The following is a 24335-nucleotide window of genomic DNA, read 5'->3' as shown; positions in this document are numbered from 1 at the left end:
TGTCAGAAAATTATTCCTTATTTCTAGGTTGAATCTCTCTCCTTGATCAGTTTCTATCCATTATTCCTTGTCTGGCCATCAGGTACCTTGGAAAATAGCTTGATGCCTTCCTCTCTGTAGCAGCCCTTCAAATATTGGAACACTGCCTATCATGTCTCACCTGGTCCTTCTCTTCACTAGACTAGCTATGCCCAGTTCCTGCAATTGTTCATCGTACGTTTTAGCCTCCAGTCCCCTAATTATCCTTTGTTGCTCTTCTCTGCACTCTTTCTAGAGTCTCAACATCTTTTGTTATAGCGTGGTGACCAAAACTGGATGCAGTATTCTAGATGTGGTCTTACTAAGACTTTTTAGGGTGATATTAGTACCTTACTTGATCTTCATTGTATCCCTCTGTGACAGTGAATCTCCCCTGAATTGTTTCATCTATAAGATATTAGGAAACTCAATTATATACTTCATCAGGTGGGAAGTATACTTGGGAACTGGCCTTGGTGGTAAAGTTATTTTAATTGTATACGTGAAATCAACAGTTCCCCCCTCACTAGAATTTAGGGAGGATTAGCTAAGTCATGATTTCTTTAATGCCTATAGATAAGAAGCAAACGTGGTATTAAAACTTCGCAGCCTCCCTGGATCGAAATGCTGCGTGACAGATGAGTCTAAAATTCGCAGACCAGGAGCCTTTTTTCCCCACAGGATTTGTCATTCCATTTTCCATTTGAAAAAAGTTCGACACAATTCTCTTTGCCCTGATTGTTGGGCTCCCCGGGCAACCAGTTGACGTAAGTGAGGGGTTGATCGTTCAGGTACTTAAATGTCCCTTCGGTCTTTAAGTCAGTTATGCCAAGGAAGGCCGATTTGTTGTAGAGTACCACAATTTTTTGGACAGCATCGTTCTCTGCGGCGGTTCTCGGGGCCGCAAGCTGGCCTCCGGCCCGTGTACACCTTTGTCTCACATCCTCGAAGTTGCCTTCATAGCCATTGGTTATGAACACTTTGTTGCCGACTATGCGTCCGCCTGGGAACGTGGCGACTAGAATGAACAAAAAGAAAAGGCACATTCTTAGGTCAGCGTCAACATCAGCCATTGTGTAGTAAATGATTACACTGGTGCACGTTGAGGTCAGGTCAACTCGCCATAGGAAGAGAACATTGGTTCTTAAATTACTACTGTTAGCAATATGTCATTTTCCCAATCATCCTGGCCTTGGAAAATCTCCAGTGGTTTGTCCAGAAATACAATGGGCCCATAGCTATTATATGTACATGCTACCCATTTTGGCTAGAAGTGCCTCTGCGTGGTTTACAACCAAGTAAATATGAAATAAGTAATATGAAATATTAACATTAAAATCAACTTAAAATTAAACAAAAGTGGCAAGGATGGGAGATAGGTCCAAGCCATACCAAAATTGCAGGATTATTTTATTAATAAAATAAAATCTGAGGGAGATGAGCAGTTAATAAGTATAAAATATAAATAAAAACAAATAAAAGAAAATTAGGGTATTTTTTAACTCTTTCTTTGTAAATCTTTGTAGATCCGAGGATTGTTTTCCTAGAAAGTAACTTTACAGTCTCCTTGCAAATTCGTCTTGTCCACTGTGTTGTACAGTAGGATACACATATATACAATAATTCATCCCTGCACTGATAGAACTAATTGTAAAAACCTGGTTGTGCCAGGGAAATAATGCGATTCTCCTTGTTGTGTTGTTTTACTTTATCTCATCTGCTGCCCTTCCACACTTGTTACTGAAAATGCAAGAGACTGCCTTGAAGGACATCCTTGCTTCCATGAAAAAATGTAGAAACTTCTCGTGAACTTTCTTTTAAATGAAGCTTTCCTCTGACACTTACACAACACCAATGATTAGAGCAGTTGAGCATCTTCAACTCGTGAATAATTTGCAAATACGGGGCAGCAGCACCAATGGTGGTATTCAGTTGGTTTGGACCAGTTCGGACGAACCGGTAGTGGCGACCTGTGGGTTGCCCCCACCCCACCCCACCCGTCCCCCTGCTCCGCCCCGGTGCTATGCTGTCCTATTTAGCCACATTTTCTAAGCTGCTTGCATGCATGCAAGCCACATGCGCAAGCAAAGCACATGTGTGGAAGGCTACTCGCATGTGTGGAAGGCGCATGTGCACATTTTCGGCGTGCGGCGAACCGGTGGTAAAATTATGTGAAACCCACCTCTGAGCAGCACCTTCCCAACTATTAACACCTGCTGTCAAGCTTTCTACAGTAGTTCGGGGCATATGGGAGCTGCTGCATCACACCTGCAGATATGCCTTAGTTCTTCTAATCCATCGACTCTTTGCTAGGAGATCAAACTCATCCAGAGGGATTTGTGTATTCTGCACATCGTTTTTACCTTTTTGATATGTGGCAAAGCTGGCCTGTAGAGCTTTCAGCTGTCCTTCCAGGGCGCTAACTTTAGTCTTCAAAAGATTGACCTCTAAAAGAGAACAAGATGATCACAATCTGCAAGATATTGGACTATAGCATCACGAATAGGAAAACGCTGGAATAAAACAATGTAGGAGAAGAGCAGGCAGAACTGGGAGGTGGAGTTAAGTGCATCATCAGCTTAGAGTCATTACATTGCCACAAATGATCTAAGTCCATTGCCTATTGAATTCCATTGACTCTTAGCTGATCCCAATTTACCCTTGAATTTTAGTTGACTAGATGGTTGTGCATACACAAGTGATAAATCTTTTCTGAACTTTTGTGCCGGATAGCCGTTGAGTAACCCAAACATTGACTTCCTTTCCCATGTGCCTTTTCGTTGCTGAAAATATAGGTGGACCCCACCATCCCTTTAACAACTAATACATTGACAATAGGCTGATGGAAACATCAAACAGATTCATCTCAAATATTAACCACATCCCTGCTAAAAAGGACACTGAAAGGTTGTCACAATGACACGAAAAGGACCAATTCGAAATGTTCTGCTAAAGGTTGTTAAATGACAGTTTAACAAGGAAGCAACATTCATCTCACTCACCTGAGAGACCACTATCACCTTTTATCCCCCTTTCACCCGTGGTACCCTTATCTCCTTTGGGTCCAGGAGAACCAGCTTTTCCCACTGGCCCTTGGGGACCTGGTGGTCCTTGCAGTCCTGTTGTAAGAGATCAGACCAGCAAGTGATTTAAGGTTGATAAACATTTTAAGATGTTGGTAAAGAACACACGAGTGGGATGGAAACCTAACTGTCTTTAGACTAAATCTTCTTTGAGTCTAGCTCAGGGGTCGGCAACCTTAAACACTCAAAGAGCCACAAAGGTCCTTACCGGAAGCCCCCCATTCAATTGTGGAGCCGACTGGAAGTCTGGTTCCCCCACCATAGAGTCTCCTCCTAGCGCGGCATTCTTTTCCCTCTACCTGACCTAACTGAAAGCCCTATCAATTGTGGAGCTGACTGGAAAACCCATCCCTTGCCATAGAGTCTCTTTCTGGTGTGACGTGCTTTTCCCATAACCGGAAGCTCCTCTCAAAATTGTGGTGGTGACAGTAAGCCGCAGCAGAGGGATGCAAGAGCCATATGCGGCTCCAGAACCATGGGTTGCTGACCCCTGGTCTAGCTCAATTCTGTATTTGCTGTACCTTTGCTCTACCTTTCTCAGCAAAGATATTGATGTAGGTTCTCACTGCCACCTGCTGGGATGGTTTCCAGCTTCTCAATTCAGCCTCCAGTCTAGGGATTTCCTGGTGGATGCCATCCAACTGCCAATTGGCCTTGACTCTGTTTAACTTTTGGAGATCAGCCAATGTTGGTTAGGAGCTGCCATCTGCTCCAACTTGAAAATAAAGTGCCTTCAATATCAGGCTCAACTCCTGAGGAATACATGGGCGACATCTATGTAGCTCCTTGACTTCTTAGACTTCATTGGCCAAATTAGATGGAATTCAGTTCATGGATTTTTGATGGTTCCACCTAACTTGGTCTATTTGCTTTAAAAAACCAAACCAAACCCAAGCAGGTGGCCACCAATCAAAAAAGAGCAAAGAGAAGGGACCAAAGTCAGTCTCATTTTTCATTGAGAGCTCATTTCCCAGGCTGCAAAATTAGGGTCACAAAGCTAATGGTTCTCCAGCATCTGTATCTCTCAGCAAAACTAATTACGGGACAAATTCTTTATAGGAGGAGACCCTCAAGCACTGTTACTGCTCTGGGTTGCAAAACCGCAGATGGTTATGAAATGGAAGCAAAAAGATGTCGGAAACTATTTTTATATTTTTTTTGGCAGCTCACTACTACTGGTCCTAGACATTATTTAGGAGCTGGGTGGAAAACTGTGAAGGAAGACCAGGATTGCAGACTCGAGAGTTGGGACAGGGAGGAAAAGCTTTTCAAGAAGAAGCCAAGGTTCTATAATCTTGTCAAGAAACCTGGGTGAGAATCACTGAGCTTTTGGGTTATCTCCTTGTCCCAGTTCTTGGTTATCTCCTTGTCCCAGTTCTCCCTTTTTACAATCCTGGAATCCTTTAATTTTGGGGTAGAATTGGGGCAATTATGCCAGAAGAAATATATTTCCCTCTTTTTCATTTTCTTTCTTTCTTTCTTTCTTTCTTTCTTTCTTTCTTTCTTTCTTTCTTTCTTTCTTTCTTTCTTTCTTTCTCTTTCTCTCTCTCTCTCTCTCTCTCTCTCTCTCTCTTTCTTGAATATCTACTTCTGTCTTCTGGTTTTGAAAGAATGGAAAACCTTTCGCAAGACTTTGCTTCCTGCCCTGTTTGCTCTTTCTAAAATTACCCCTCCCCTTTTCGTTCTCTCACTTGTCTACATTTCAAAGCCCTCTTCTTTCTTGCCTCCGGTCACTTCTTGAAACTGAGAGTAGGATAAACAACCTATTTGCCAATCTGATTGACACAAGGATCCTGCAACAAAAGCCAAAGCCATGCTTGAAATCCAACCAACCGCAATGTGGCACAACTCTTGACATAATACCTTTGACACCCGTGTCTCCTTTTGCTCCCTTTTCGCCCACTGCTCCTTTGGCCCCAGCTGGTCCAGGGGCACCTATTTTGCCTTGGGGTCCTGGAGGGCCAAGGGCTCCTTTGAGACCTACAGTGATATTGAAGATATAAAAAATGACATGCATAAATGAGTCAGGCGCGTTGCAAAAATAACGATCACCAAACAGGAACGTTATTTCCAGTTTGCAGTTCTACTTTGTTAACACACAATACATGGATAGGGCAGACAGCCTCCAAATCTAATCCATTTTTGCATAAAATTAACCTGATGCTTCTAAATTCATGGCCACCAGACTTGTCATGGCATTGCAACAAAACCAATCAGAACCATCAAAAAGTAGGAAAGGTAAGCTTTCTTGCATCTGATGTTGAAGTGGGCTGCCTCCCATCAAATCTTCCGTTTTCTTAGTGTTTTTTGTGTCCCCGAATTCTTGGATGTTAGACCTAGCTCTCTATTTGTTTTAGAATTATTTATAGCAACTATAGGTAAAGGTAAAGGTTCCCCCGCACATGCGTGCTAGTTGTTTCTGGCTCTAGGGGCGGTGCTCATCTCCATTTCTAAGCCAAAGAGCCAGCGCTGTCCAAAGATGTCTCCATGGTCATGTGGCTGGTATGACTCAACACCAAAGGGGTATACAGCATTGTTACCTTCCCACCAAAGTGGTTCTTGTTTTTCTACTTGCATTTTTACATGCTTTCGAACTGCTAGGTTGGCAGAAGCTGGGACAAGTAACAGGTGCTCACCCTGTTATGCGGCGGTAGGAATTCGAACTGCTGACCTTCTGATTGACAAGCTCAGCATCTTAGCCACTGAGCCACTACATCCCCATATAGCAACTATAATGGTAAAGGTTCCCCTCGCATATATGTGCTGGTTGTTCCCGACTCTAGGGGGCGGTGCTCATCTCCGTTTCAAAGCCGAAGAGCCAGTACTGTCCAAAGACGTCTCCGTGGTCATGTGGCCGACATGACTAAATGCCAAAGGCTCACAGAACACTGTTACCTTCCCACCAAAGGTGGTCCCTATTTTTTCTACTTGCATTTTTTATGTGCTTTCGAACTGCTAGGTTGGCAGAAGCTGGGACAAATAATGAGAGCTCACCCTGTTAAGCGGCGCTAGGGATTCGAACCGCTGAAGTACTGACCTTCTGATCGACAAGCTCAGCATCTTAGCCACTGAGCCACCGTGTCCCCATATAGCAACTATAAGCATAGGTAAATTCAAATCTAGACTCAGCATCCAATAGCTGTAGATGCATTGGAGAGAATGTATAGTTCTATGGGGGGTTTTTTTGGTCCATGTATCTTATTTACAGTTTTATCCAAATTCTTCTCAATTTAAAATGCATTGTTAACTCCCTAAAAGGATTTGAAGACTGAATTTGGAAAGCTGCTTTGACCTTGCTCAGTAGCTTGGATAAACTCACTGGTCCATTTTGTCTGAAATGGAGTAGGGTTTCCTGCCTCGGCAGGGGGTTGGACTAGAAGACCTCCAAGGTCCCTTCCAACTCTTTCCCATGGTGACGGTTGAACAGGAGATCCCTTTGGGACATTACAAATGGACTGCAAACGATCTCTTAATTGATGTCTGAAAGAATACAGCCGCATTGACCCATTGAACACAACTGTTACACTATTTTTCAATAATTACTTTTTAATCAAATTCCAAAGGATAAATAGAGGGAATTGGGGGAAGCCCCACACCTAGAAGAATGAAATATTTTGGGGAGTATTAAAAGAGGCAGAATATTATATTTCATGAGCCTTGCTGGCGCAGTGCAGTACTGCAGGCTACTTCTGCGGCCTGCCAGCTGCCTGCAATTTGGCAGTTCAAATCTCACCGGCTCAAGGTTGACTCAGCCTCCCATCCTTCCGAGGTGGATAAAATGAGGACCTGAATTGTTGAGGGCAATATGCTGACTCTGTAAACTGCTTAGAGAGAGCTGTAAAGTACTGTAAAGCGGTATATAAGTCTAAGTGCTATTGCTATTTCCCCAAAGGAGAAATGGAGAAACATGCTCTTAAAAGACAGAAAGCAGACTCAGTCTTTCTTAATAGCCCCAGCAGACATTTTGTGCCTATTAAGAAAGATTGGGCCAACCTATTCACAACACAAAAAACCTTCACCTCCAGGGGTGGTATTAGGAAATGGCTATTTGTCTAACTAGTTAGTCAGGCAATATATAAACCAACTATGTATGTTTGCAGTAAGAAAGGTATTATATTGCTTTAAGACTGTGTTGCACCATCATGCATCCTGATTGGCTGAGCTCTGTAGCCAATGTACTTAAGAAACGCTGAATTATGATTTGTGGGGACACTACACTATTGTTACCTGCTGATATGCTGCAACTGTATATTTGAACTCTATGCATGATCATTGCACTCAAGACTGAGTGGCTGTGGATGCCGGCACCCCGGTACAGTCGACTGCAACCGCAGCTGACTGTTGGGGGCGAGTTATTGGCCCCAATGGAAAGATGGCGCGCAGCTTGGGTGTCCTCCTGGATGGACGACTGTCGTTTGAAGATCATCTGGCGGCCGTCTCCAGGAGGGCCTTTTACCAAGTTCGCTTGGTTCGCCAGTTGCGCCCCTTCCTTGACCGGGATGCCTTATGCACGGTCACTCATGCTCTTGTCACTTCTCATTTGGATTATTGTAATGCTCTCTACATGGGGCTGCCCTTGAAGTGCACCCGGAGGCTTCAGCTAGTTCAGAATGCAGCTGCGCGGGTAATAGAGGGAGCCTCACGTTGCTCCCATGTAACACCACTCCTGCGCAGCTTGCACTGGCTTCCTGTGGTCTTTTGGGTGCGCTTTAAGATTTTGGTTACCACCTTTAAAGTGCTCCATGGCTTAGGGCCCGGTACAGTCGACTGCAACCGCAGCTGACTGTTGGGGGCAGTTATTGGCCCCAATGGAAAGATGGCGCGAACTTGGGTGTCATCCTGGATGGACGACTGTCGCTTGAAGATCATCTGGCGGCCGCTCCAGGAGGGCCTTGCAAACCCTGAATCCCACGTGGGCCTGTTCCAATGAAATAAACTATGTCAGAAAAGAGAGACGAATGTACTCAGGAGCAGGGGTGGGTTCCTGGGGGTTTAGCAGGATTCAGGCGATCCTCTAGCCAAGGATTGCTGGGGTTCGGCAAACTCCCAAATGGCACCACTAGATGGTCATTCTCACCCCACCCCACCCCACCCCGCCCCTCCCACCCACCCTACCCCTCCCAGGAGTCGCCACGTGGCCCATTCATCTTTCCAAGTAAGTGCAGGGACCGTGTCTGAGAGGGTCTGGGAGGGCAAAAACTGGGCCTACCAGAAGTTCTGGAAGCCTGTTTCCAGCCTCTGGAAAGCCTCCAGAGCCTGGGGAGGTCAAAAATGGGGTCCCGAAGGGCCCACCTTTCAGGAGGGCCTTTTACCAAGTTCGCTTGGTTCGCCAGTTGCGCCCCTTCCTTGACCGGGATGCCTTATGCACGGTCACTCATGCTCTTGTCACTTCTCATTTGGATTATTGTAATGCTCTCTACATGGGGCTGCCCTTGAAGTGCACCCGGAGGCTTCAGCTAGTTCAGAATGCAGCTGCGCGGGTAATAGAGGGAGCCTCATGTTGCTCCCATGTAACACCACTCCTGCGCAGCTTGCACTGGCTTCCTGTGGTCTTTCGGGTGCGCTTTAAGATTTTGGTTACCACCTTTAAAGCGCTTCATGGCTTAGGACCCGGGTACTTACAGGACTGCCTGCTGTTACCTTATGCCTCCCACCGACCCGTACGCTCTCACAGAGAGGGTCTTCTCAGGGTGCCGTCCGCCAAACAATGTCGGCTGGCGGCCCCCAGGGGTAGGGCTTTCTCTGTGGGAGCTCCTACTCTTTGGAACGAACTTCCCCCTGGTTTACGCCAATTGCCTGATCTTCGGACCTTTCGCCATGAGCTGAAAACGCATCTATTCATTCATTGGCTTAAAAGTTTTATTTCATTTTAATTGGGGTTATTTATCAATTTTAGGGTTTTAAATTGATGGTTTTAAATTTTGGCCATTAATGTATATGCTTGTTTTAAGTTTTGTTTTAATGTGTATATTGTGTGGTTTTATCATTTGGCTGTACACCGCCCTGAGTCCTTCGGGAGAAGGGCGGTATAAAAATCTAATAAAACTAACACTAAACTAAACTATTTACTGATTCTTTAATATTTACTGACTGTTGTGTATTGAACTGTGTTCTTGGCTGAACCTAAAGAATCAAATTTATATTCTCCTCCAGCCAAATTCTAAGAACAGGACATGACCCTTTAGGGCATAATAGGATTAACCCACTACCATTTAGGAGAAGACACAGAGCTCACTACATTACACAATCTCCTAAGGGCATTTCAGACATTGCACAACCCCCCAGCAGCATTTCAGGACCTGTATACAAATCCTGGCACTCGTCTAGCTCATTTGTCAGCTGCCCTAGAACCACTGTTCATCCATAAAGGGAACCTTTCTTTCCAATCAGCCTCCATTTTATTCCCGGCTTGGACCCGGACCTGGGATTTTTCTTCCTACAGAGTCAATCCCACTTAATTAAACAAACTTACCTATTCCTCCGTTGACACCTTTCTCACCTTGTGGGCCAATGTTACCTTTCGGTCCTGAAGGGCCCACCTTTCCAGGAGGGCCTTGCAAACCCTGAATCCCACGTGGGCCTGTTCCAATGAAATAAACTATGTCAGAAAAGAGAGACGAATGTACTCAGGAGCAGGGGTGGGTTCCTGGGGGTTTAGCAGGATTCAGGCGATCCTCTACTCAAGGATTGCTGGGGTTTGGCAAAACCCCAAATGGCACCCCTGGATGGTCCCTCTCACCCCACCCTGCCCCGCCCCTCCTACCCCTCCCTACCCCTCCCAGGAGTCTCCACATGGCCCATTCATCATTCCAAGTAAATGCAGAGACTGCGTGGAGGGTCTGGGAGGGCAAAAACTGGGCCTACCAGAGGTTCTGGAAGCCTGTTTCCAGCCTCTGGAAAGCCTCCAGAGCCTGGGGAGGTCAAAAAATGGGGGTCCCAGAAGCTCCGGAAGTCCAGAAACAGGCCTGTTTTTGGCCTCCGGAGGGCCTCCAGAGCCCGGGAGAAGCTGTTTTCGCCCTCCTGGAGGCTCGAAGAAAGCCTCCAGAGCCTGGGGAGGGCAAAAAAGCCTCCCCCCATCATGGTGCAGGTGGCCGACTAGGGGCCACCAGGGCCATGCCCACCCAGCAAAGGGGCAGTGAACCTGTTGTTAAAGGATCTGAAGCCCATCCCTGCCCAGGAGAACAATGATCTGTTGTGTTCCACCAGGAACTTCAGGGTATAGAATCGAGGCTTCTTTAGTCTGTAAGATTATAGATGAAGTACAGTGTTGGAGATGCAGACCAGAACATATCTCTGGGCAATGATGCTAGCTAGCTGTCAGTAAGCCTTAATTAGACATCTCAATGGTACATCAGTAGATGATGATGCAAAGTTATGAAGGCACCAATAAAAGGGACTTATGACCTGTTCTTGAAGGTAAAACAATCGTACCACCTGCACATTTATGTGATTGTGATTTTGGGTGCAGCATTCTCTGGACATATGATTATGATTTGTGACCTTCCCAGGGGCCTTCTGAGAAGCAAAATCCATGGGGGAAGTTGGATTCAGTTAACAAATGTGGCCAAAAAAGTTTGTAAAATTGGACGTGTTTGATGCCTCTCTGAAAAAACTGGAAACCATAAACCATAAACGTGGCCTAGGACTCATCTTACCTATTTGTCCAGGATCTCCTTTCGGTCCAGGATTCCCTTGAGATCCTATTTGTCCTGCTGGTCCAGCTGGCCCCATCTTCCCTGGAGGACCAAGGCTTCCTTTGGGGCCTTGCAATCCTTTAAACAAGTTGAAGCAAGGATTATTAACAGAATGGTATTGAGTGCTTTTGGGGAAAGTACATACAAGTCTATGTAGCCCATGAAAAAGTTACAGCGGTTATCCCTGTACAGAATAAACCTAACTATCAAATCCATTCACCCAGGGGTGGGATCCTACCAGTTTAACAACTGGTTCACTAAACATGCACATGCAGTTTGGAGAAAACTCACCTTCTGCATTGGTGCCAGCCAGGAAAACAGCTGAGGCACGGCAATCCACTCTGCCATGCCTATCAACTGGGCTTCGGAAGCAGAAATATATGTGAGTATAATACAGGGGCGGGCAAGCGGGCCCACTTCAAAATCAGAGTGAACCGGTTTGCTCACAGCTGATAGTCGGAGCTAACGGTTTGCCCGAATCTGTATGAACCAGTAGAATCCCATCACTGCATTCGCCCCACTTCTCTAATCAACCCAGGATTCTGATTAGAGGCACCAATGATCAAGCTCAAATTATCCTACTTTGGACACATGATACAAAGGCCCAGCTCTCCGGTGAGAAGGCTCTTATGCTTGAAAGGTGTAAAGAAAGAGAAGAAGAGGAAGGTCAGTAGAAAGGTGGATGGACTCAGTTACAGTGGTCTTGAGTATAGTCTGGATAGTGGATTTGGCAGTAGCTGAAGACAGCAGAGGAAAGAACTGGAGAAGATAACAAAATACGAAGGCCTGCAAACAGAAATAGAATGACTTGTGGCAAAAGAAACTACAGGTAGCACCAATACTAAAAAGTGCCTTGGGTATACCTCAATCTGATTTAAACCCAATTTAAATAAAAGTCTAGTTCCCCATTTTTGCTAAATTAGTCAAGGTAATATCTGAGAAGCAGCTCTGAAAGTTGACTCATGAAGGTCACAGGGTCTTCCTGTCCACCTCACAAGTTTGTTGGACTTCAATTCCAATAATTCCCAGGGAAAAAATAATCGTAATAGGAGTTAAAGAAACAGGTTGATGGGAGGCTTAGTGTTTTTAAGCCACTAGAGAAATTATATTAAGTGACGCTCAAAAGCCTGTAAGAAAAGTCTACTCAAATTACTTCCTGAATCACCTTCACCTATGTAGGAATTTAAGAAAGTTCCCCAGAATAGAAAAGTGGTTGTCTTACACTTTTAATACTTTTAATACTCTTTTGCTTCCAACCCTTTCTCTGTTAAATCTTTGCTTTTCTTCCCCAGGCTTCTCAATTTCCCTCAAGTCAGCCAACTTCAAAAGTGAAGAAATGACTCATCAAATACTCTGTTTCCCTGACAATAAGACATCCCCTGATAATAAGCCCAATCAGGCTTTTGAGTGCATGGCAATAAGGCCAAGCGCTTATTTCAGGGTTCAAAGAATATAAGACAGGGTCTTATTTTCGGGGAAACATGGTATAGAGCTGCATAACATGTGCCTGAAACTAAATTATATGTATTATTTATTTATTTATTGTTTCAATTTCTATACCGCCCTTCTCCCAAAGGACTCCAGGCAGTTTACAGCCAAAGTAAAGACAGTTAGTACAATTTTTAAGACCAGTTTAAAAGGAAAATTTAGAGTTGGTTGAATAACTTAAAACCAATAAAACCCCTTATTAAAACCCCACTAGGCCAATCCTGCCCATATTACATAATTTAATATATCTATGAAACTAAGGAAAGCTATGAACTTTCTGAGTGGTCATTACTTGATCCTATCTACTAATGGGTAACTTCAAGTCCTGCTACTTCCTTTAGTTTGATCTCAATAAGACTTGAACTATCAGTTTTGCAAACAATAAAGAAAGAAAAATAGTACTCTATTTTTCTGTCTTAACTCCTGTATCCTATTGTTGACAGTGGCTAGAAAACAGGATACTTGGTAGGTGAGGGAAATGTTTTAGAGTTGTCCATAAAGCTTGGTTGATAATATGAGGTAGAAAAAAGAGCAAATATAGTCAAATTAAGTAGATCGTCTTTCTTTCTTTCCTTCCTTCCTTCCTTCCTTCCTTCCTTCCCAGTGGTTAGAATACAGCATTGCAGGCTGACTCCGCCCACAGCCAGAGTTCAATTCTGACCGGCTCAAATCCATCCTTCCTTCCTTCCTTCCTTCCTTCCTTCCTTCCTTCCTTCCTTCCTTCCTTCCTTCCTTCCTTCCTTCCTTCCTTCCTTTCAAGAGACACTTGAAACAAGGATTAACGATATGAAACTTTTGGGTCAAACTCTGAGATTAGAGATCTGTTTAATCCATTTGATAAAATATGTCAAAAAATCCAGATGTCTTCTATTCTGCTCGATCTCCACATGTTCAGCCAGAATCCTGATGGGAAACTGTATCCATGTTCTCTAAAATACAATGACGGTTCTTCTTCTCCTGCCCTTCTGTTCATGCAAGGCAAATACAGCTCTCCTCCAAACTTCCTTCTGAAGGAAGAGAAGAGGGTGAAGTTGTATGTACATTTAGTTCTCTACCCAACTCCAAGTTTCTACACATGGTAAAGGTAAAGATTCCCCTCACATATATCTGCTAGTGATTCCAGACTCTAAGAGGCGGTGCTCATCTCCATTTCAAAGCCGAAGAGCCAGCGCTGTCCAAAGATGTCTCCGTGGTCAGGTGGCTGGTAGGACTAAATGCCGAAGGCGCATGGAATGCTGTTACATTCCTAGCAAAGGTGGTCCCTATTTTTCTACTTGCATTGTTTACGTGCTTTCAAACTGCTAGATTGGCAGAAGCTGAGACAAGTAACGGGAGCTCACCCCGTTCACACGGCACTAGGGATTTGAACAGCTGAACTGCCAACCTTTCGATCAACAAGCTCAGTGTCTTAGACACTGAGCCACCCTGTCCCTTTACTACACATGGTACTGAACGGTATTTCTACTTATAAGAGAAAGTCACCAGCAACATTTGAAGCATTGTAAAAAGGTTGTAAAAAGGAATCTGGAGGACTAGAAAAGGGCTGAGCTATCTACAGATCCTACCTTAATTTTCTGAGGTCCTTGGCTCAGTTACATACAATCTTAAAAGTAACTGGTCTAAATTACTTGTTCTGAGTTTTCTTTGGGGAGTCCTTGGTGCTTTCTTGAGCTTGGTTGGTTTTCTTGTAGACGTTTCTTTACCCAACTAGGTAACACCATCAGTGTGTTGTTGAGCTTTCTTTCTTTCCTTCCTTCCTTCCTTCCTTCCTTCCTTCCTTCCTTCCTTCCTTCCTTCCTTCCTTCCTTCCTTCCTTTCTTTCTTTCTTTCTTTCTTTCTTTCTTTCTTTCTTTCTGCCTATTAAGAGCCAACCGAAGAGAGAGCGGCAGGAAGAAAGGGACAAGGGGAAGAAGCTATAGAAAAGAGATTTATGATTCCATTGGCATACACTTCACTCTCCCAATGAAGTAAATACATTGGAAAAAATGCAACGAAATCAAACCCCTCTTTTCATGTATGCCCAGAAAGCTGATTTCCTCCCCCCCACAGCTTCAAGAATTAAACAACACCAGGAAAGCATGAATTCCAGACCTTGTTCTCCCTTTTCCCCTTTTAATCCTTGAATTCCATCTCGTCCATCTCGTCCTGGTATTCCTTTCTCAGCTGGTTCACACACCACCAAGGAACAAGCATTCCAGCTATGGAGGACTTTCTGTGGCGCTGGGGTGGACATCGATGCCACTGCTGAGACTAAAGCGCCAAAGAGCAGGACCACTAGCATTGCTGAGTCATAGGACCTGGAAGGAAACAAAAAAAAGTGAACGAGAAGGAGAAATAGGTAAAAATATGGGGTGTAGGACAGGTGAGATTCAGCTCTCAGTCAATTGAAGTTGGCAGTTTGATGGGCAATGATACATTTCAATCTGAATTTGCAGTCTAGCATTTGATGGCAACCCAATTCTACTTGATCTACTCTGGAATGCCGAGTAAAAATAAATACTTCAAATAAGATTCGTCCAAACAGCTAACATTTTCTCTGTTTTTACAAATGAGAGTTGGAAAGCGAGCTATGGTTGAATTTGTTACAATTCTTCTTATATCGATAAATCAATCAGAATACAGCTGGAAGGGACCTTGAGGGTTTTCTAGTCCAACCTCCTGCTCAAGCTGGAGACCCTATACCATTTTATACAGTCCAGTCTTTTCTTAAAAAACCTCCAGTGATGGAGCACCCATAACTTCTGAAGGCAAGTCCTTCCACTGGTTAATTGTTCTCATTGTTAGGAATTTTTTATTTTATTTTGTCACAACAGTATATACAATCATCAACATAAACAATAACCTATCATGAGAGAAAAAAAGTATATATAAGTAAAAGTATAAGTAAAAGTACGCATATAATACTATAATGAAGAGAACAATAGGACAGGAACGGTAGGCACTTTTGTGCTCTTATGCACGCCCCTTATAGTCCTCTTAGGAATGAGGTGAGGTCAATGGTAGACAGTTTTTGGTTGAAGATTTTGGGGTTTTGAGTAGAGACTACAGAGTCAGGTAGTGAGTTCCAAGTGTTAACAACTCTGTTACAAAAGTCATGTTTTCTGCAATCAAGTTTGAAGCGGTTGACATTAAGTTTGAATCTATTGTTTGCTCTTGTATTGTTGTGATTGAAGCTGAAGTCGTCTTTTACAGGAAGGATATTACAATAGATGATTCTGTGTGTTAAACACAGATCATGTCGGAGTCGGCGGAGTTCTAAGTTTTCTAAACCCAGGATTTCAAGCCTGGTGGGATAAGATATTTTGTTGTTTTCGGAGGAGCGAAGAACTCTTCTAGTAAAATATTTCTGGACGCGTTCGATTGTATTAATGTCAGAGATGTGGTATGGGTTCCAGACGGATGAGCTGTATTCAAGAATAGGTCTGGCAAATGTTCTGTATGCTCTGGTTAGTAGTGTAGAGTTTTTGGAAAAGAAGCTACGTAAAATTAAGTTTACAACTCTTAGAGCTTTCTTTGCTATGTAGTTGCAGTGGGCTTTGGCATTTAGGTCATTTGATATGAAAACTCCAAGGTCTTTGACAGGGAGGGGGTCGTCAGTAAGGTAATGTCCATCAAGTTTGTACTTGATATTAGGGTTCTTTTTACCAATACGTAAGACTGAGCATTTGCTGGTTGATATTTGAAGTTGCCAAGTTTTAGACCAATCGGAAACAAAGTCAAGGTCATTTTGAAGGGTAGAAGTATTGTTAGTGGTACTGAATTCTCCTTAATGCCAGATTGCTTCTCTCCTTGATTAGTTTCCATCCATTGCTTCTTGTCCTATCCTCTGGTGTTTTGGAAAATAGGCTGACCTCATCTTTTTTTGTGGCAGCCCCCCAAATACTTGAATACTGCTATCATGTCCCCTCTAGTCCTTCTTTTCTCTAAACTAGCCAAACCCAATTCCTGCAACCGTTCTTCATATGTTTTTGTCTCCAGGCCTTTAATCATCTTAGTTGCTCTTCTTTGCACTTTTTCCAAAGTTTCAACAATTTTTTTGTGTGTATTATAAACCAAAACTGGATGCAGGATTCCAGGTGTGGCCTTACTAAGACTTTATAAAATGGTACTAGTACTTCACATGATTTTGATTCTGTGCCTCTGTTTCATAGGTGTCTTTTTTTCTCTGTTTCACAGGTAGCTTTTTGCATCTACCTCTCTGGTAGAAACTTTTAAGGATAGAATTTTCTTTATTGTGCCCCTTGGCTACTTGTGCTTGTTAGTTAGCTAATTGATGATAGAATTCATGCCGTGGGAGAAGACAGTATGTCTGTTGCACCACTTCCTTATCTCTCTTTGCAGCAAAATACAGGAACTGCTTGTTAGAATACAAATTAGAGCTTTGGAGTAAGTTGCAAATCAAAGCTACCTAACTGCCTTTCAAGATTGTGTTGATGCCTTCTTCTTGTTTTCTTGTCAGTTGTAGCATGATTCTCTCATCTGGAATCTCCATTAATGCCTACCCATGCTCAAACTATCTTTGGTCCACATTCTATTACTGCTCTGATGTCTTCTAAGTAGAAGAGAGACCAGTCAATCTGTCAACTCCAGGGTGGATGGAAAACTGGTGAAACAGCATGACAGCCAAAGACAGATGCACATTCTGTGCTTATCGCTCTCAAGGCTGTATCCCAGGATTACCTACAGCAGCCTGAGGGGAGTGACCTCTACAACCCGTGAAATTGCTCCGTTGGTGAATGTAATTGATGAAACATCCTGGAGGGGGGAAACAGGGTCATAATTGGGTGTAAATTATGTAGGGTCAGAGCTGGCTTCACTTGGGAACATGCCGACATGAAGCTCCTGATAAATAATTGGATTTCTTTTGAAGATTGGCTCGAGGCTCATGATTTAATTAGGGCATCCGTTGGAACCCTGACACAGTCACTGTAACCTGTATGCTTTGGAGAAATGAAATGTTGTCTGGATCTCTCTAGATGTTGGTGTTTTGGAAGGAGATTTTCCAGCACAATTGAATGGAATCAATGCAGCACGATTGATAGGCCCTTTGGAGAATTCAAGAGCCCGCCAAGTTTCAGATCCCATCAAGGGTTTTTCCACAAATAAATTTTGAATTAGTCCCAAAGTATATTTCTTTTAGGGTAGAGTTCCAATATCTCAGGGGCTGTCACAAAGAAGAGGGAGTCAAGCTATTCTCCACAGCACCTGAGGGTAGGACAAGAAGCAACAGGTGGAAACTAATCAAGGAGAGAAGCAACTTAGAACTAAGGAGGAATTTCCTGACAGTTAGAACAATTAATCTGGGGGACAACTTGCTTCCAGAAGTTGTGAATGCTCCAACACTAAAAAAATTTATGTTGGATAACCATTTGTCTGAAGTGATGTAGGGTTTCCTGTCTGGGCAGGGGGTTGGACTAGAAGACCTCCAAGGTCCCTTCCAACTCTGTTATTCTATTCTATTCTATTCTATTCTATTCTGTTCTGTTCTGTTCTGTTCTGTTCTGTTCTGTTCTACTCTACTCTACTCTACTCTACTCTACTCTATTCTATTCTATTCTGTGTGCCCCTTTATCCATTATGAAGTTATCAAACTCTGCACCAGTTGTGCAGGATTTTAAAATCAGGTCAGCCTTGAACTCATAGGTAAAATGTTGATAGCTTTGCTAATTCTTGGCAGCACTAACACGGAAGAAGAACAATCCAAGACTAAATCTTGGTCACCAGGACCAGAGGTTTAGTTTTCTGAGCTTTTGGATTCATGCTGGAGCCCATCTCTCTCACCAGAATGTGAGAGATCCTTTACCTAATGTAGGCTGAATCAAGATTAGTGAAGAGAAAGACCAGGGGAGACATGTTAGCAGTGTTCCAATATTTGAAGGGTTGCCACAGAGAGAAAGGGGTCAAGCTATTTTCCAAAGCACCTGAAGGCCAGGCAAGGAATAATGGATGGAAACTGAACAAGGAGAGATTCAACCTAGATATAAGGTTCTGATAGCAAGAGCAATCAACCAATAGTTTTCAGACGTTGTGGGAGCTTCATCACTGGACGCTTTCAAAAAGAGACTGGACTGCCATCTGTCAGAAATGGTATAGGGCCATGATGGCGAACCTATGGCATGGGTGCTGGAAGTGGTCTTCCAGGTTCCGGTGCACCAGGCAACTGCTCTTTGGGTTTACGGCATGCACATGAGCACCAGCCAGCTGGTCTTCACTCATGCATGCATGTGCTGGAAACCGGAAGAACAGTTGTCCGGTGCGCCAGAACGTGGAAAAACAAAGGGCAACAGCTCGCGTGCCCAGAGAGATGGCATGCGCGCACCGGGCGGCTGCTCTTCCGATTTCCAGCACACGCGCATACACTCCCATTTCGGCACTTGGTGCCAAAAAGGTTTGCCAACACTGGTATAGGGTCTCCCACTTGAGAGGGGGTTGGACTGGATGACCTACAAGGTCCCTTCCAACTCTGCTATTCTGTTGTCATCCCAGAAGAGTTGCGATAGAGAGTTGGTAAACCATATTACCTGGGTTTCCCCCCCCCCCATCAATGCCCTTGCAACATTCAACCTGTTTCTTCTCAATTTTCTCCACAAGAGGAACTGAAAATTGCAACATTCTGTACAAAACACATCAAATCTTTAAAGTAGTTGAGAAAGCTCTTCAGATATCTTGGAGACACTGATTCACTGATTCCACTGCTTTGAAACGGATTCATTTGGTGAAGCTACTTTGGGAGGGAGGGTTGATTGAAGCTTCATTGAATCAAAACCCCCATTCAAGGATTTGCAAAGCTCTATTTACCAGTTATCTAACTGCACGCTACTGCTAAGTTCAGCTCACCACTAGATAGAGATATAAACCTTGAAGATGACACTGTGACCTGATTGACTTACAGGCAGGATGGTATTAGAAATTCTTCAGGGGCCCTCTTGGTCTTTGGGGCCACAGTTATATATAGCCCGACAAACCGGGGACTGAGCCAAGAACTTTTCCACTGCATTATAACCCTCCTTCATGATCCCAACTTCTAAAGTAAATTGATTAAAAATTACAGCACAAGTATTTGAAATGAATCAGGTCTGCATTCGATCAGATGAACAGAACAGTTCCTTGATTGATAGACAAATATAGCCAAACTTGGTTTCGCACAGAAAATTCTGTACGCTCATTTTTTCTTCTTCTTCTGCAAAATTCTGAAAAGTTACACAAACTCCCAATTTCTTCTGCCGCAGACCTCCTAATGAAGTCTTAACTGACCAGCTGTGTTTTAAGTCAAGGTGTTCCACAAAGCGATAACAAATACAGACAAATTACACTGTCACTGGATCGCAGAGCCACGAAAGCCGAAGATAATTCTGAGATAAGCCCAGAGAGATCTAGAATCTGATACGGAAAGCATTTAGTAATCAAAAAGCAGCTTTTCAATGACTTAGGGCAGGGGTCTCCAACCTTGGCAAGTTTAAGACTTATGGACTTCAACTCCCAGAATTCCTCAGCCAGCTTTGCTGGGTTCTGGGAGTTGAAGTCCACAAGTCTTAAAGTTGCCAAGGTTGGAGACCCCTGACTTAGGAAGAGCTAGGACCGGTTGAAATTAATCAAAGCTGTAGAGCAGGTTTGGAAAGCATCAGCTTTTATAAAGAAGTAGTGGAAGATTTCAATATAATCTATTTCGATTCAATTTCCTATTTCCCCCAAAAAACCCACCAAAGAAGGACAAAGCAAAACTGGATTCACTCACTTGACAATTTCAGACATTCTGAGAGGACCTGCATAGAGATCATGCCCTAAAGGGCTTAGCTGTCCTTTTAAAGAAGGCGAGTTAAGTAACATCAGCTCCAGTTTCTCAATCATATAACCCTAGTGGAAATCTACAAGGAATTCATCCAAGCGGATGGCAGATATAAGGAAGGGGGGGAAAAAAGATACCCCATTTCTTGCCACCTGAGAAGAAGATGGAATTACTATTTCAGAGAACAAAGACAAGAGCTCAAAAATACTGTTTTGACTACTTAAATGATTTGATCACTTTTTTAAAAAAAGTTTGAATTTATATCCCGCCCTTCTCCAAAGACTCAGGGCGGCTTACACTGTGTTAAGCAATAGTCTTCATCCATTTGTATATTATATACAAAGTCAACTTTATTGCCCCCAACAATCTGGGTCCTCATTTTACCTACCTTATAAAGGATGGAAGGCTGAGTCAACCTTGGGCCTGGTGGGACTTGAACTTGCAGTAATTGCAAGCAGCTGTGTTAATAACAGACAGACTTAGTCTGCTGAGCCACCAGAGGCCCTTGAGCAAATTGCTTACCAGGAATGAGAGCCAAGGCTCGGATTCTCTTCGAGGTATTAATGGTCCCACTGAATTTAAAGTAGGAACAGAGCAGTTTTAGGAAATTGTTACTAGCTGTTGTGATCCAGGCCCGAGTAGATAGTTGGAAACTCAGTCAGTGAAAAAACAAACAAACTTTATTCGAACAGCTGAGAATTAGTTCATTTCCAGCGTAGTTCAACCAAATTAAATCAAATTCCTCCCAACGCAAATTCCTCAGTCCTATCGCAAACCTTGGTCCAATTAGGCAAACTGCCAAAGGCCTTTCTTGGCAAATGTTCAGAAGTCACAGAAACAAAAATAAATGCAAGATGTAGACAAAGATGAAGATGAAGCTACCAATGTTGTTTTCTGGCAAAGCCCAAATGCCATTGCTGGTCTGTTTTAAGCCTTATGGGAGGGGCCAATCATCTCTTGGCTCTACTCCCTTTTTACTGTCCTTTTTGCTTGAGCTGCTCTTGCCTTCTAGCAGCTCTTCTCATGCGTGCATTAGGAACAGGCTCCCCCTGTTCCTCTGCCTCACTATTATCAGTCTCTGGAGGCTCTGGAGTCCTCACCTCACTCCCTGATGGCCCTGGCCCCACCTCAGCCTCATTGCTGTCCGACTCCATTGCCAGCTGCATAGGATGCTGGTGGACCACAACACTAGCTTTCAGTTTCTTGCTAGTATCTCATTTACTCATTGAGACACTACCTGGGGGAACCACAGCTCCAGTCCAGGGGTGGTATTCAACCGGTTCGTACCAGTTTGGGTGAATCGGTAGCAGAGATCGTGGATGGGCCTGGGCTGCCCCCCTGCCCCGCCTCTATGCCATCCTATTTAGGCATGTTTCCGAGGCTGGATGTATGTGCAGAAGGCGCATGAGCAAGCAAAGTACATGCGTGGAAGGCTGGGCACATGTGTGGAAGGCGCGCGCTCATGGCAAGAACATTGGAAACCCACCACTGCTTCAGTCATGATCCTACCCAGGCATTAAGGTGAAAAGAAAATGTTCTCCAAAAAAAGACTCTCATCTTCTATCATTTCAAAGACGGATTTCTCCTGGATTCTTTTCAGAGTGTGGAATATATTCGCCCATAGCATTTCATTCGTAAGCAGTAGTCATTCAAAGTAATCCAAAAATAAACGATCTCTGTTAAAGATCCTTGAGATAAAGTTGATACCAAATGAATCTAAGATGTTTGAGGGGGTTCAGAGGTGGTATTCAGCCGGTTTGGACCAGTTCTGGTGAACCGGTAACGGAAATTTTGAGTAGTTTGGAGAACCAGCAAATATCACCTCTGGCTGGCCCCGGCCCTGCCCATCCTGCCCCTTCCCCACACACACCATTTTGGCTTCCAGGAGGCTGGAGGGAGGCCTAGCCTGTAAGGCTGAGGCACCCATTGCCTCCCAGCTGATCGGCATGGTCGGTCTATTGCTGCCTTCCAGCTGATTGGCTGGGTCTTCTTTCATTGCTCTGCATAGGAGAACAGAGCTGGAAAGCAGGTTAGTGGGGTGGGGAGGGAATGGGGATTTTGCCTTATTCTTCCCCCAGGAGTGGGAAGGGAATGGGGATTTTGCAGGATCCTTCCCCCAGAATGGGGAGGGAATGGGAATTTTGCAGTATCCTTCCCCTGCCACACCCACCAAACCACACCCACAGAACCAGGAGTAAAAAATTTTTTGAATCCCACCACTGAGGGGATTGACTGACTTAGTCTCCAAAGGACCAAAGGGCAGGACAAGAAGTAATGGGTGGAAGCTTGTTCAACAGAGACTCAACCTAGAAATAAGGAGAACTTTCCTGACCATGAGAACAATTAGTCAATGGAATAGCTTACCTTCCGGGGTTGTGGGTGCTCCATTGCTGGAGATTTTCAAACCATTTGACTGGATGGTATAAGGTCTCCTGCCTTGAGCAGCAGAGCTCTCCTTAAAGACCTCTAAGGTCTCATCCAGCCTTATGATTCCATGTTCTATCTAGGTGTAACATGTACATGGTTTTCACCTTAATCCTTCCCATCTTGTGGGTAGGAAAGCAGGACCAAGTCATCTGGTTCACATGTGTTTCTTCACATGATGCAACAGAGATTCTGTCTGTCTGAATCAACAAAGGTATTACGGATCCTATGTAATTTGCCCGAGGTCAATCATATGTGCAGAGTATTATTACCAGGTTATAATCTTAGACTTTACCATCTGGAAATAACATCTGTTGAATCCAAAGGGGTTCATGTCCAAATAAATGCAAAGACAATGGCGTTCTCTGTCTTCCTTAAGAAGTAGCCCTGATTTTAGGCAGGAGAGCATTTTGCAAATTAAATATGAGAATCCAACTGTCCTGTCCTGGAGAATGTCAGGCCTTCCTTCATGATTTCACAAGATGTTCTCCTCACATCCACCACAAAAGAATTTTGCAAGTTTCTGTTGCAAGTTTGATTGCAACGGCTCCTTGGAGAAACGGGGCTCACTTGAGTAAGCAATTCTGCTGCAAAAATTGTGCAATTTGGTGGGTTCCTTAAGCCTTTCTGGAAGGCTTAAGGAACCCCAAGTATTTTATAATCACTAATGGGCAATTCTGTCTACACCCCATTGAGTGAGAGATGTCTTCTCACATGTCCCCTTCCCCCTATGGACATAGTGTCACACAATTATTTTCTTTAACAATAGCATCCCAACAGATATTCAAAAACTGAGTCGTTCATAGAAGTCTGTGAGAACTTTGACTTCAAGGGCACTGAACAGATTTAGAAACTGGCTGTTACCATTTTGCCAGTTAGACTTAGAAAAATAAGAATTAATAGAAAAGAACATTTGTATTAATTGCACAACAATTGGACAAACTTACCATCATAGTTTCAACTGGGAAAATGTGAGCATCCAAAACCAAGCCAAGTCCAAAAATGCTAGAGAATTCCTGGAAACCTCATCACTCAAACAAATCAGCAATCAGCAGGCACATAGAAATAAACCACATTTACATATCATTCAAAAGAGAGAATCAAAAGCTAAAAAGGAAACATTAAAAAAGCCCAAAACACTTCTTCCCCAGCAATCAACACCCAGATAAACAGAGATTAATACTAGGATTAACACCAGACCAACAGTCAAATAATAAACAGAAGAATTAAGTATTTTGACCAGTTCAAGACAGCTGCTGCACAGAGTTTCTTTTTTCTCTTACCTATGATCTGTTGATGTCAACACTAAAGCTGGTTATTATTTTTTTCCCCAGTGTTGGAGCATTTACAACTTCTGCAGGCAAGTTGTTCCACTGATTAATTGTTCTAACCGTCAGGAAATTTCTCCTTAGTTCTAAGTTGCATCTCTTCTTGATTAGTTTCCCCCCATTGCTTCTTGTTCTACCCTCAAGTGCTTTGAGGAATAGTTTGACTCCCTCTTCTTTGTGGCAACCCCTGAGATATTGGAACACTGCTATCATGTCTCCCCTAGCCCTTTTCATTAAACTAGACATACCGAGTTCCTGCAACCGTTCTTCATATGTTTTAGCTTCCAGTCCCCTAATCATCTTTGTTGCTCTTCTCTGCACTCTTTCTAGAGTTTCAACATCTTTTTTACATCGTGGCGACCAAATCTGAATGCAGTATTCCAAGTGTGGCCTTACCAAGGCATTATAAAGTGGTATTAACACTTCACGTGATCTTGATTCTATCCCTCTGTTTATGCAGCCCAGAACTGTGTTGGCTTTTTTGGCAGCTGCTGCACACTGCTGGCTCATATCT

General features: G+C 43.6%; 1 protein-coding gene across 1 annotated transcript; it reads right to left on the bottom strand.

Annotated features, from left to right (window-relative positions):
- Positions 1-475: 475 nt before the first annotated feature.
- Positions 476-20064, bottom strand: LOC131201358 (pulmonary surfactant-associated protein D-like). The gene is made up of 8 exons (XM_058189178.1): positions 20019-20064; positions 14375-14580; positions 10757-10873; positions 9574-9681; positions 4965-5081; positions 3021-3137; positions 2382-2465; positions 476-1036 (listed from the first exon to the last, which is right to left on the bottom strand). Exons 1-8 carry the CDS (start codon positions 20033-20035, stop codon positions 663-665), a joined length of 1140 nt encoding a protein of 379 aa, XP_058045161.1. The 5' UTR covers positions 20036-20064; the 3' UTR covers positions 476-662.
- Positions 20065-24335: the final 4271 nt, after the last annotated feature.

This window comes from Ahaetulla prasina, chromosome 6, assembly GCF_028640845.1.
Source record: "Ahaetulla prasina isolate Xishuangbanna chromosome 6, ASM2864084v1, whole genome shotgun sequence".
NCBI classification, from domain to species: domain Eukaryota; kingdom Metazoa; phylum Chordata; class Lepidosauria; order Squamata; family Colubridae; genus Ahaetulla; species Ahaetulla prasina.
The sequence above is the reverse complement of the archived record's forward strand: the minus strand, read 5'-3'. Positions and strand labels throughout refer to the sequence as shown.